At 51.0% G+C, this 14,314-nt stretch overlaps 1 protein-coding gene across 1 annotated transcript in view; it reads left to right on the top strand.

Annotated features, from left to right (window-relative positions):
- Positions 1 to 3,352, top strand: part of NTF3 (neurotrophin 3) — a 67,081-nt gene extending 63,729 nt beyond the window's left edge. The window contains exon 2 of the mRNA XM_004766736.3: positions 2,246 to 3,352. Within this exon, the coding sequence (XP_004766793.1) occupies positions 2,246 to 3,040 (795 nt within the window). The 3' untranslated portion in view covers positions 3,041 to 3,352. The remainder of the gene's footprint in view (positions 1 to 2,245) is intronic.
- The last annotated feature ends 10,962 nt before the right edge of the window (positions 3,353 to 14,314 follow it).

The raw sequence follows: 14,314 nt of genomic DNA, 5'->3' as shown, positions 1-14,314 counted from the left end.
ATCCCCAGTCCACCGGCCCCATCGGTCTATCTTCCTGTCCGGGGCCCCTTGTCACTCCCTGGCTGGTCAGTACATTGACTCTCATTCTCTCTGGGAGCCCCCCTCTCTGTCCGTCTTTGATCTCTTTCCCTATGAGCAGGTACCCTGTGTATTCTTTGCTTACAGTGGCTGGGCTTTGGGAGGATTTAATAAATTGTTTTCTGATAGACTCTTTATCCCAAATTGCTTTATTGCAGCTGTATTCCCTTTGGATAGGGGAGAAAGGGCATGCAATTCTAGTTGCATGCATGCTGTACATTTTGTGTTCAAGGTTCGTTTTGTTGGGCTGCAACATTGAAGGAAATGTCAAATATATGCAGAGTGGGAGGGAGAGTAGTTATCCTGTGGGAACCACTTTCTTAGGATAATGGGATTCTTGGAGCAGTCTCTAGGGGTGGGCAGTGAATCTAGAATCCTTCTCTCAGCTTTGACCTTGAAGGAGTCTGTTGTCCGCAAGAGTGGTTCCCATGGAAGGAAGATGATCCCCTTATCAAAGAGGTGGGCCTCGAGCCAGGAGGAGGAAGTTGGAGCAAAGTGCTCGCAGCATTGCTGGCCTTTGGGGACAGGAGAGCAGTACTTCAGACAAGATGGGGAAAGAGGCCGCATCTGGAAGTCCCGGGAGCAAGTTAGTGTGGGCAAGCTCAGACGTGGGTACCTCGTAAGCAGGGTTGCTTCTCTGATTCCTGTGTCTCTCTTGTTTATTTCCCTTCTACGTTCCCCCCGGATTTACTAAAGTCTCTCGGCAAATACCAAAGGTGAACCAAGGGAAGGGCTTTTATTTTCCATGCTTAGGGCCTTAAAGAGGAAACCGTGAGGCCCTGGGGGCCAGTGAAGTGATAGCAATGGTAACTAAGGTTTGGCTACCTCATGGGGGTGGTGCGGATCAGAGAGCAGGTGGAGATCGCTCCTGCTGCCAGCCCTCCCAGCCTGAAGAGTCTCTTTCCAGCGCCAACCTTCGGAAAAGCTGGGCTTTGCTCTAGTGACGGAGAAACCAGCCAGAAAGGTATCTGGAGATCAGCCCTATAATCCCATAAGGACCCAACGGAAACCGCGTGCCGAGGTTCTGCTCTGGCAACAGAAGGAGAGTGCGGACGAGTTCAAGTTCCATTTAAATAAGGAGATAGCAAAATGAAAACGTAACCCCCAAAGGAAACATTGTATACAAAGGGGGGAAAAAAATGAATCCACAAGGAATCTTGCTGTTCCGGGCAAGTCCAGCCCATTAACCTGAGCTGGCTGTTGCTCTGCCTCCAAGTCCTGCAGGTAGTGCTCTGCTGGGGAGGGGTCTCTGGGAAGCCGTTGGGGGCCCTGGTGAGGCATGTCCTTCGGCGAGCTCAGCTGGGCCCTCTCCCAGAGCGCAGGGCAGCCCCCATGTTCATGACCAGGGTGGGGGACCAGCTTCCCAGACGTGGTCTGGCCAGAGATGAGCCCGTGCAGATGTTGCAGTGCACAGGCAGGTGACCCGTCCCCAGCCTCAGGGTATTCCTTCCAGAGACCCAGAAGCTGCATCAGGTGTAGGGGAGGGCGGTAGAGCTATGTTCCTTAAGACCATTCGCAAGTCTGTTCCTGTTGCTAAAAGAATGCAAATATGCCTTCATAGTTCTCAGGTACAGCTTCACATTTTGCCAAGTTGGAGTGGACTGTGGTCTTCTCGGGCTCAGGTGATATTTAAAGAAGCAGCCGGACAACATCTGCACACAATAGAAGTCTGCAGATGCCGTGGGGGGCTTCTGTCTAGGAAAGAGGCGGAGGCAGAAGTTCTAAGTGTGAGTCTGCTCCTCCCTCTGCTTTGGAGACTCTTGGCGACCCAGGTCCTGTGGAAAACCCTAACTCTTCCACACCAAAGACCTCGCCACTTATGTTTTTGGTTTATTTAGTTTAAAAAAAAAAAAAAAAAGGATCTTGCCTTCTGTCGGCTCAGGGGCACGAGACACACAATGACATGTGCGCACACGCACCCCTCTTTCCCTAGCACACAGCCGCCACGCTACAGGAAAGATTACTGGGGGAGAGGCAGGTGAAATTCTAGGGGTGGGGGAAGGTACTATTAGATATTCAAAGGCGGTATTTCCCAAGGAGAGAAATCAACAACCCTGGTCTCCCGACATCAGAGAGGAGCCTGGTCGCTCTCGCAGGGTTGCTCAACCCACAGTGACATGGACTGAGCTGCCACAGGCTCCCATTAACACCTGCATTTCCTTTTCAGATCTTACAGGTGAACAAGGTGATGTCCATCTTGTTTTATGTGATATTTCTCGCGTATCTCCGTGGCATCCAAGGTAACAACATGGATCAAAGGAGTTTGCCCGAAGACTCGCTAAATTCCCTGATAATTAAGCTGATCCAGGCAGATATTCTGAAGAACAAGCTCTCCAAGCAGATGGTGGACATTAAGGAGAATTACCAGAGCACCCTGCCCAAAGCAGAGGCCCCCCGCAAGCCGGAGCAGCGAGAGCCCGCCAAGTCGGAATTCCAGCCAGTGATTGCAACGGACACGGAACTGCTGCGGCAGCAGAGGCGCTACAGCTCGCCCCGGGTCCTGCTGAGTGACAGCACCCCCCTGCAGCCCCCTCCCTTGTATCTCATGGAGGATTACGTGGGCAACCCTGTGGCCGCAAACAGAACGTCACGGAGGAAGAGGTACGCGGAGCACAAGAGTCACCGAGGGGAGTACTCCGTATGCGACAGCGAGAGTCTGTGGGTAACCGACAAGTCATCGGCCATCGACATTCGGGGACACCAGGTGACAGTGCTGGGGGAGATCAAAACCGGCAACTCTCCCGTCAAACAATATTTTTATGAGACACGATGTAAAGAAGCCAGGCCCGTCAAAAACGGTTGCAGGGGCATTGACGATAAACACTGGAACTCTCAGTGCAAAACGTCCCAGACCTACGTCCGAGCACTGACGTCAGAAAACAATAAACTTGTGGGCTGGCGATGGATACGGATAGACACCTCCTGTGTGTGTGCCTTGTCGAGAAAAATCGGAAGAACATAAATTGGCATCTCTCCCCATATATAAATTATTACTTTAAATTATATGATATGCATGTAGCATATAAATGTTTATATTGTTTTTATATATTATAAGTTGACCTTTATTTATTAAACTTCAGCAACCCTACAGTATATAAGCTTTTTTCTCAATAAAATCCGTGTGCTTGCCTTCCCTCAGGCCTCTCCCATCTGTTAAACCTTATTTTGTGACCTGGCTCTCGGGAGCCGCTCTGTAAAATCTATGTACACCAGTATTCTGCATTCAGTATTTGTCAAGGCCATGACTGTCGTTTTAGTAAACTTGTTAAAATCAGATGCTGTCAGAGTTGTGTGTAGACACAATGATGCCCACCCCCTTTCTGGTCTACTTCATGTTTGATCAGTTCACTAAATGCCCTGTTGGCACGTTCCCTGGGATGACACACAGTAGCTTTGAGCTCCACGCTTCATTCCCTCCAACAAGTTCACTGTCAGGGACTTACTCTCCTCTCTCGGCTGTTGCTTTTGCCAGTTAGAACTCTGATTTGCTCCAAGGTTACAGTCCCGGAACAGTAACAACAATCCTGGCAATTTTAGTTTTGGAAGTCTCTTTTCAGCACATTTGTTGTTTTGGGTTTGGGGTTAAGGGTTGGATTGGGCGGGGGGTGGGGGGCGGGCTATGGCTTTTGTTTTGCTTTCTGTAAGTGGTTTTGATCCATTTAGGCATATAGGAAAAAATGTTTTAACTATTTGTAACAGAATAATTGTATGGTTACCCAGAGGCCAGCTGAAACGGATCATGAAAAATCTACAGACAGAAGAGAACTTCCTCATTTGAGATCCTCTGGGCACATGGCCTCCTCCCTTCTCTGGGGACCCCTCCCAGAGCTGCATGAGGAATTGGAAAATGCTCGTACTTCAGAGTCAGACCTGGGTTCAAATCCTGGGTCCTCCCTTCCTTGTGACTGGGGGAGAGGCTTTGAAGGCTCTCCAAGTCTAGGGTTCCTAGGGCCGGAAAGTCACTTGGGGATTCTGCTAACTCAAAGAGCTGTCATAAGGTCTCAGTTAAATTGTCACTGTGGACTTCCTAGCATAGGGGAGGCGTTCCAGATCGATCCTTCTCCCTTCCCTTCCTCTTCTTTCTTGGCTATCGTATTCCTCTGTATCATTTTTGGTGGGTTCATCATTCTGAGAATTGTAAGTTCAAATGGAAGGAAGGTGATCCTGAGTCCCAGAGGGATCCCTGTGGCGAGGGCCACACCACCCGAGGAGGCAGGCCCAAGGAGGACACAGTGGCTCCTACAAGCCCTACCCCACTGGGAAGCAGACTCTCCCCCTGGTCCTACAGCCCATAGACTCTCATCTCCCATCTTGTCGGAGGCACATGTACCCTGTGTTCTGCCTGGGATTACTGTCCTGGGTCTTCCCTGAATTCCCCTGCCTTCAGGATCCGAGTGTTCTCTGTCTCAAGCAGCCCACGCCCCAGAGATCTAACCCATGCCTAAGAAAATGTGTGTTCTTTATGTGGCATGAGCCTCTTGAAACAGCCTCCGCCGACCGCCGTGGCTTGGGTTAGGAGCACCATAAGGCAGCACTCGATTCCAGATGCCTCAGCTCCGAAGACAGGACAGGAGGAATTTGCCTCGCACCCACTTCTGCGGGGCACCTGCAAACACGGCCCCCCGTCCTTGTCACAAGCCCGTTGAAGTAGGCATTATCACTCCAGTTTACAGGTGAGGAGATGTGGCTGAGGACTTCCCTTACCCGTGCCCGCTGAACGGCAGGAGGCAGAGCGAAGAGTTACATCCATGCTTGAAAAAGGACGCAGTCTCGTTTCTTCTTCACGAGTCCCCCTCATCCCCCCTTCTGTGCGACACTTGGCATGGCAGAATGAACATTACAGTCCTAGGGACATGGAAAGTGTAGTCGCCTGCACAGAACCCTTTTGTGGGTCCTGCTTCAAGAGCAAGAACACTATGTACCCGCTGACAGAGGGACGGCTGCCTGATGGTCAAGCCCAAGCCCTCTTCTCGAACTAGAATTCATGTTCCTCGTCTGGACTTGCTATTCCAAGCAGGTGTAGGGGTTGTCTAGAGGGTCTGGCCTGGGAAGGCACCGTCCCTAAACAACAGGGCAACAAAGTGAGCCTGGGGATGAGATGAAGACCTTCCCGAAAGGAATTCCAGCCTTCAGGCCATTACGACGGCTCTGCCCTCCCCTCCCCACCCTGTGCTGGGTGGCAGAACAGCAACGCATTACCCAGTTCCATGTGAGTAGCTTTATTAGCAGAAAAGGGCATTCAAGTATTGCCAAAGTCAACATGTCGGGCTTATGGGCCCAGGGCAGAGCCTTCCTCAAGATTCACAGGAGGCCCCTTTCTGTCTAGTGTATGCACTTGCCATTGCTTTAGATCCATGATTAAGCTCTTCTCTGCCCTGGAGGAGACTTGGCAGGCTGGAGTCTGGCTCCAGGAGAATGCTACATTTGCCTTCATGTTTCCGTTCTGCCCGGTTTCCTGCTGGAGCTTCAGGACACAGGCAGGTGTGCTGCGGTGTGAAGACCTTCACCGGACAGGAGGAAACGGGCTGCAGCCCTGCTTCTTGCCAGCAGCAGCCCCGTGTCCTCAATCAACTCACCTGTCCTGATGGGGGCTTTCCCGCACCATGAGTTTCTGCTGCGCAGAGGGCCGGTGGCCAGACTAGGCGATCCTCACTTCCTTAATGACGGCTGCCATGAGAAGCCCTGTGGACCGTCGGCAGGGATTCTCTCTGCCCTCCCTTAAGTCTCCCAGCTGCCTCCATCTACAAGCTGTGTGGACTTACGCGTGTGACTTAACCTCTCTGAGCTTTTCTCTCTTAGTCTGTAAAGTGAGGGCAGTGCCACGCCGTCAGAGTGCTTGGCAATGTAATGAAATCATCCAGTGCTTGGCTCGTAAGTTCCACTGTTACCGATGATGGTGGTGATGAGTAGCTATCGGGGGATTTGCACGGGTCTTCATTCTGGAATTCTGGTAGAAACTTCCAAACTTCCAGGTGGATTATTCCTGACTGAAGTGTATCCGTCACTAACCCCATGGCACGCAGCCCCCAGGGAGCGTTTGCCCCACCCCCTGCCCCTCTCATCAACAGGCCTTGACTCCTCAGTTGACACACCAGGAAAGGTATGTCTAAGCCTCCTTTACTGTGATTTTCTCATGTGTGTGCGTGTGTCTTTTGTTTCTTCTTGAAAATGCGTGACACAGCTGTGTTCTTGCTACTCTTCATCTCGGTTATGTCCCACAAAGCTTTCTCCAGGTTGAATTTTGGTTCATTTGGTTCTTTGGGTTTTTGGGGTTGGCATTTTTGAAGCTTTCTTTGCTGTTCCCTTTCCTGTATGGGTGTCTGTGTGTGCTTTTTGCTTTAGTCAGTCCACTTAAAAACCCTCCACTGAGGCTTGTAGAAACCATCTGATTTCATTTTACCACCCTTAAACATGTGTTCAGAAATGAAATCTGTGGAGTCAGTTTATGGCTACCTAGAGATGGTTTGGCTTCACCAGGAAGACGCATCCCCCAGACCTCAAACTCAAATGGCTTTGGGTATGCAAAGCCAATGTCAGGTCCTCAGTTAGGTGTGGTTCTTCCTCCCAGAGCCCAGCTTCGCTCAGCCCCACTGAGGGCACTCTGAAGCAAGAATAGCCAACAGCCTATAGTAGCCCCTCCTCCCACTCCAACCCCACCCCTACCTCCACCCACCCGCTCCACCACTGTCCTCTCCCCTGGCCCAAGGTCCTTGAATTGCTTGCTTCCTCAGACGGAGGACAAGCCACTGCCACAGAAGGCTGATTTTCTCACCTGGAACCTTCTTCAGCCTAACCCTGCATCTAAGGAGAGCCATACTCTTTACACAGGCCTTCTCAAGTTACACTGGGCGAGTGGATGCCTCAAAAGGCCCACATGTTCACCACAGGCTGCAACGCAAGCCCCTCTGTGTTGACTGGAGCCCCTGGGTCCTTGTTAGGCTCCAGACGGAGGCTGGCCCAGCTGGGCAGAGCAGAACCACAGAGCAGGTTGGAAGGCCCCTGACAGGCAGTGGGTTTGTTTCCTTCACGGTCGGCCTGTCTTTGGTTACAGCATACGGAAGGCCAAGGAAACAAGCACAGACTTCCCTGTGGCGGGAGCCTGACGTGTGGAGGAGCAAGGAGGTGGAACGCCATGGCCCAGAAATACTAGAAGCTGTTTCTAGAAGCTGCCTACCACTGCCGAGTCTGGCTGAGTTTACAGAGCTCAGTTAACGGCATTGCCTGTCAATTACGAAAGACTCGGTGGCAAGAAGACATAAAAGTTCATTGGAAAATTGTGAAACACTCTTCAGAATTAGATGGTTTTTCACGTGGGGATGTTTGGAGGTGGGTGGGCATGCATGTGTTTGCACGTGTGTGTGCGTGCGCGTGTGTGTGTGTGTGTGTGTGTGTAGCTGCTTTGATTTCCTAACCACTGATGTATTGCATTTTTTTAAGAAAAGGTAATGCTCAAAAAGAGTGCTCCGGAACACAAGTTTAACCTTTAGGAGACGGAGCTGGTAGCCAGCTGGCGAGCATATGGAAAATGAACATTCTTGGGATGAGAAAACAGGCTGATCAGGGTTGAGGATTTACAGACAGAAAAGACATGGGGGAGACTCCACCAGCCAAAACAGAAGGAGCTGGATTCGTGGGCTTTCTGATTTGGTAGGAAAGTGCTGGAAGCTGGTGCTGGGCTTAAGGGGTAGAACGTAAGTCTGGACCAAAGAGTAAATAATAGTAATGGTGATCATTTTCTGGCTGGTCCCTCCATGTAGAGCCCTGTGTGCACCTGGTTTTCACTTCTTCCTGCAGTAGGGAACGCTGGTTTAAAAAAAAAAAAAAAAAATGTCGTCCCATACCCAAGGCTGAGCAGCTGGTAAAGGAAAGGGCCCAGATCGGAGCCCCAGAGGTCTGTGTAGTTTGGAGGCACGATGCTCTTAGCTGGGTGAGTGACACAGTGATGGAGAGGATGCAAAGTGCTTCAGGGAACCTGCTGGCTGGATTGCGATGGGGTAAGGGGAGCGAGGAGGCACACAGGGGAGATTGAAGGGTCAGTGCAGCAGAAATGCCCAAGGATCGTTCCACCTGAGGGAGCTGCCAGACTGCGCGGTAGCTGCACCTTCCCTCCCCCAGCCCAGCAGTGGGGCAACCACAGTATCAGGGGAGGGGGCCTATGGCTTGTCCCTGAAATGTACTGACCAGCATTGCTGTATAATTTCTCTGGGGCCTTTGCAAGGAGGTAGAAGCACAGGAATGTCAAATTTAGATAGAAACTTTCATCCTCCCTTACAAAGCAGAAATCTTTTATTCATTCTATGCTTTTCTTTTGAATTTACGGAATGCCTGTAACATGTTGTGCACCTTGTCCAAGCATACGCATTCAGCACAAGACAGGTCATCTCTCCCAGGAGACGGTGGAGAAAGGCTGAAATGTTAGGGGATAGCAGCTTACAGGGGCCTTCATAATCTCCACACCTTCTCTCTAAGCGCCTCTTCCCAGAGAGCTGGTTCTGTTGTAAAATGACTAATTATCTGCTAGAAATCTATTTCCCATATTGAAGCTACATCCACAGATACAACAGCTATAACTAAATTATCAACAAAGGGGCTACAGGTACCTAGAAAATAAGCCACTAAATGCTGCTTGGGACAGTCAAGTAAGGCTTCATGGAGGAGGTAATTTGTGACAGGGAAGAATGAAAGAAGGATATCCCAGACAGAAGAACAGCCTACAAAAGTGTGTAAGGGTGAAAGGGTCTGACATACATAGAAGAAAGTAAAAGGTTCAGGGTAACAGGAATTTCATGATTATAGGAAGCTGGAGTGAGCATCGGGGACCAACTAATGCAAAGCCATGTGTGAAAGAAAGGCTATGACATTTGTATGTGATTATTTGGCTACTCCCAACCTTAGCATCAGAATAATCACTGAGAAGCCTTGTTAAAATTGATTGCCACGCCCCATCCTGAGTTCCTGATTCCTTAAGTCTGGGGACAAGCCTGAGAATTCGCATTTCGAGCAAGTTCCCAGGTGACGGGTGCTGCACCCTTTGAGAATTACCAGTCTACTAAGCAATGAGGAGTCAACAGGGCTTTTTCAGCCTTTTTTTTTTTTTTTTTAAGAAGATGATTTGGGGGGCAGTGTAACCGACAGACAGACTGGAGCTAGGCTGATTGCTGGAAGAACGCCAGTACATAAAACACCAGAGGGGACACAGGTTAAGGAGAAGGCAACGGGGCTGGGGAAGCCCATCGGGTTGGAGAAGCATTTGGGAAATGGTGTCAGGAAGACTTGGTCACCACTGGAGGCAGAGAGGGAGGTATCAAGGAAGATCACCACAACGTTCTCGAGGCACGCTGGTCCCAAACCAAATTCAAGAGGACAGCGAGACGAGTGGGTTTGAAGGCAGGAATGATAGACAATTGGTTTAAGGAAGCCATGGGACATCCAGGTACACAGACCCAACAGATGGTTAGTTATTAAGATAGCTTTATGCTCAGGGTTATGAAAGAACAGTTCTTACTTATTTAGGAATAACCCAGGGTAGATAAACCATTTGTAAATGGGTGTTGTCAGAGCTCAGTGGGCCGGTCGGAGCTCATCTGTAATTCGGGGTGTGGTTTCTGGATCCCTGTGGGGGGCTGTGGCCCGGCCTCCACTGCCTGTCTCGTCCACCCTCCTTCTGTATCACTTTGAAAGCCAGGAAGACAGCTTGGAGATGACCGAGGAGAAACAGATGAACATTCTGAGGCCCAGCACAGAGCCTCGGCAGCTGGCTTGAGGATACTCCAATCAAGGACAATTCAGGCTCCTTTGTAAAGGGAAAAGTCAAATGTTGGGGAGCTAAAATCTGAAGATTTCTGGCAAGGAAGCACTTACTGTGTTCTATTTTGGGCCTAGGACCTTTACCAAGGTTAACGTGTCTCCTTGAAAGCCCCTTGGTCAATCAGGAAAATGAAAGATTCCTCTACTAGAAAAACCCCGGAAGGAGCCAATACCCTCCACCCGGAGGCACAGATGCGCCATGCCCCTCTGCCTGGAATGTTCTTCCTCTGTCCTCCACTCCCCTGGTCAGACTCACTCCTGCTCAGTCTTCAGATCTCAGCTTGTAATTTCCGTTTCCCTGGGGGGAACCTCTCCTGAAACCTCCTCCTGAGTTCGTCACCCAGTCTTCCCCTTTGCTGCGTGTTCCTGCAGCACCTAGAATTTCATCCCCTGCCACAGAACACGACCGAAGTCACTCCTCTGGGTGTTTGTGTGATCCTTTGCTGGATATGTTGCCCATTTGGCTGTAATCTCTGTAAGCAGAATGGGTTTTAGAACTGTATCCCGAAAACTCGGCACCCCACTCTCAGGAGGCCTTCAATCGGTATTTATAGCACAAACGGATGAACGAGGTCCCCTACTAAACCAAAGGAAGGATTTGGGTTCAACCTAAAGGAGAACAGATTAGTGTGGAATTTAGATGTCAATGAAGAGTTAGAGGAATATGTTTTGGAGGCAAAAAGTTCCAAAATCTGTAGCATCCAGTAGTCTACAGTCCTAATGTCCTTCTCGGTCCTAGGCTTTGAGCCTCTGTTTTTCCATTGGTAGAAAGGTGGGGACAAGAACACGAGTTGGAAGGAAACAATTTTTTTTTTTAAATTTTATTTATTTATTTATTTTACAGAGATCCCAAGTTGGCAAAGAGGCAGGCAGGGGGGTTGTCGGGGGAAGCAGACTCCCTGCTGAGCAGAGAGCCCAATGCAGGGCTTAATCCCAGGACCCTGGGATCATGACCCAGGGCTTTAACCCACTGAGCCACCCGGGGCCCCGGAAGGAAACAACTTTTAAACCTAAGTTAAGGGAAACGCAACATGAGGCCGTGAAACAGGGCTGTGTTTACACCTCTTCAGTAAAGCCTTTCGTGTACCGGTGGAGCGGTCATTCAACCATTCTAGCGAGCACACCCTCGTTCAATAGACTTCCATAGAGACCCAGCTACATGCCGGCTCTCCTCCTGGGCATTGCCTAGTAAATGACAAACAAAGTGATGATCCCCATGCCCTAGTGGGACTTCCCGTCTGGAGTGTGCTACACGGCAAAAAGATAAAGGAAGAAGCCTCAGGCAGGCAGTGGTCACTGCTAAGAAGAAATCTGAAACAGACAAAGGATAGGAATGAGCAGGGAGCAGGTTGGGGTGGGGAGTGGTGCTGTTACCCACTGGGTATCCTCATGACTGAAATGCTGTGAAGTTCAAGGCGGACACAGCGGTACACCTAAGGGAGGCCAAACACACCACATGTACTCTGAGCCATTAACGACCCTAACTGAGGCACAGGATCTGCTACCAAAAGTCAGGCTTCGGTAGTGGGAAGTGCAAACAGGACCCGATGAATGAATCATCTCTGGGCAAAGCTGTTTACCGGAGACCTCAGGCACCCCCTCTCTCCCTTCCGCATAGTTTGCTCTTCCCCAGAGGGTCTTCTCCAGCTTTCCCTCCCTCTGAGGGACTTTTTAGCCTGTCAAACCTGTTCCATTCCAGAGAAACAAGACTCAGTCACTCCCTCCCGCCATCAGGGAGGGCCCTCTGGTCCCCCTCCAAATGATGAAAGCCCTGGGGTGAGGGAAACAGGTGGTGGGCAGGGCCACTCTCTCTGGCTCCTGGGAGCAGCTCCCCAGCTGGGTCAGTGGAGAAGTTTGTGCCCCCCCCCAAGGCTATGTTTCTGGCTCGAGTGCCCAAGGGAACTTTCTTTTCATCTAAGTCATATGTCAAGAAAACTAGGCCTGTGGCCCTATCACGGTGACTTCTCTTGAGACCATAGTGGAGTGATTTCTATTCTGCAGCCCTCGGTTTTCCTTCCTGAAAAATGGGTACAAAAACATTTGTCCTGGGGTGCCTGGGTGGCTCAGTGGGTTAAAGCCTCTGCCTTCAGCTCGGGTCATGATCCCAGGGTCCTGGGATTAAGCCCTGCATGAGGCTCTCTGCTCAGCGGGGAACCTGCTTCCCCCTCTCTCTCTGCCTGCCTCTCTGCCTACTTGTGATTTCTCTCTCTCTCTCTGTTAAATAAACAAACAAACAAACAAATAAATAAATAAATAAAACATTTCTCCTTCAGTTACAAAGTATCATGGGTGCTCTACCAGCCTACCTTAAAAATGAGTGGCTGGGGTAAAAGATTTGAGACTGCACAAAGGAGAGGCAGGCACGGTGGCCTCTGAGAAGCTCCAGAAAGGCTACCAGGACTACTTTCCACCCCAACCTACTAAGCCAGCTGGACTCCACAGAGAGTTCAGGCAAACCAGCCAAGGTCACACAGCTAATGGGCGGGGCAGAGCTAGGATGAGAACGGGATCTTCTGTTCAGAAACCCTCCACACTGCCTCCTTCATGACTGAGCTACAGGGTGAGGGACAGGAGCCATCTAGATGCTTCTCCTAGATCCACAGAAGTGCTTTCGCAAGGACCTTGCAGATGTCAGCCCAGCATCTGACCTGCCAGCAAATGTGTCTACTGTTTCCAGGGACTTACCAGAGACCGGATTTTTCCACTAGGAATCTTCCATCTGTGGCTCTCAGATCCTCCAGACACTGCCCCTCAGGTTTGTGGTGTGATGTGGGGACCCAAGTCCAGCTGACCTACACTTGACCCATGTCCCAGCCACTCATAATCACAGATCTTGGGCAAGTTCCCTGATTTCATTCGGTCTCTTTAGATGGAGACGATGTAAGAGCTGCCTCTCCGGAGAGAGTGAAGGTGTCTACAGCTGGAATAAGCGGTGGGGGCCAGTGGAGGGCTGTAGGCTGGGGTAGGGTCCCAGGGGCCTCACCGGCCCCTCTCTCAGAGTGTTGAAGCCCAGAAGAACAGTAGTGGGCACTCGCTTGGGGGACCTGCACAGAGGCGTGCACTCTCTTGCAGCCCACTGCTACACACTTCTTTTCCTTGCCCAGATCCCTCATGCTCTAGCTCAGCCAATCCCTGGCCAATGCCAGTGCTTCTGATGTTGTAGTCCAGACCAATTGGAAAGCTTCTTAAGGTCCTCCTGAAAATAACTTTAGGTTCCGAAAGCCCAGTACCATTTGGGTGGGAAGGTGGTCATAGAGCAGAGGATTCCTGATTTCTCCCAATTTCTTTTGCAGCATCTACCTCCTGTCTTTTCCTGTTCTAGCTGACGGTGTCTCCAGCAGGGCTCAGGTCCTGCCGCTTCTGCCAGGTACCACATTGCTCCATCCTGGTCCTTTCTGCTTAGCAAGAGGCAGGAGAAACACAGGTGAGAGCTCGTGCGTGCATCAGGAAAGACACATGTGAACCCGACCACACCGGTCCTCCCCACAAGACTGCAGAGGAGGCCAGAGTCTCTAGGTCACATCCGTGCCCTCTTCTCTTGGCACCGGCCCTGTGTCAGGATCCTACCCAAGGCTGCAGCGCGTTGTCCTGGAGACAGGGACACAGATAGCAATGCCATCAGCGTTTCAGTAGTTTCACGACAGATTATCATTAGGGCAAAGATAAGAGGTTTTTTTGCCGCAGGCCCAGCAGTAAGTCTGTGCTGTTGGGATGCAGGGAGTGAGGATGGCAAGGGCCACACCACGGAAGCCGACTGTCTAATGCTAAGGAACTTGGACTAGTCCTGCAGAAAATGGGGAGTCTGCGTCCTGTGGGAGCTAAGCAAAAGATTGGCCTTCAGCAGATAGGTCACCATGGGTCCAAGAGTCTCATCTGTCAAGAAGGGCCCTGAGCTTCATCTCTCTACCCTCTGGGGCTCTGTATCCCCTGGACCACCTGCTCCAGCTGCTTCCCTGGATCTGAGCAGACCCAGGCCTGCCTGGAGTGGGAGGAGCCTGGGTGGCAGCACAGTAGCTATTTGATCGGTCCCGTGCGCATCTCAGGCTGTGCTATTACATCCCCTCCGGGGGAAGGACACGCTCAACGTCAGGTGGAAGGGAAAGCACTGGGAGGCCTCCTGGCGGGTTGAAACCAGGTTTGGAGAAAGGAGCTGCGGGACTCAGCAAGGGCCACTTCGTCCCTCATGCCATCTTCTGGTTCTGACCCCTCCCTCGACATCCCCCTGTGCATTCCTTGGTCCCCTTGGCCTGGTGGAAGGACCGGCTCTGGTTCCTGCCTTTTCTGGTCTGCCGCAGCTGGAAGGCCAGATGCTGGGTCTCGGTCCCGCGACGATCACATTGCCCACCTGGTGTCCCCTCCCTCTTATCCTGTCATGCTTCCTCCTGAACTCTTGACATGAACCCTGCTTCATGTCAGCCTGACAGTCCAC

The sequence above is a fragment of the Mustela putorius genome, unplaced genomic scaffold (genome assembly GCF_011764305.1).
Source record: "Mustela putorius furo isolate JIRA1106 unplaced genomic scaffold, ASM1176430v1.1 tig00003988_pilon_pilon_pilon, whole genome shotgun sequence".
Taxonomy (NCBI): domain Eukaryota; kingdom Metazoa; phylum Chordata; class Mammalia; order Carnivora; family Mustelidae; genus Mustela; species Mustela putorius.
The sequence above is the reverse complement of the archived record's forward strand: the minus strand, read 5'-3'. Positions and strand labels throughout refer to the sequence as shown.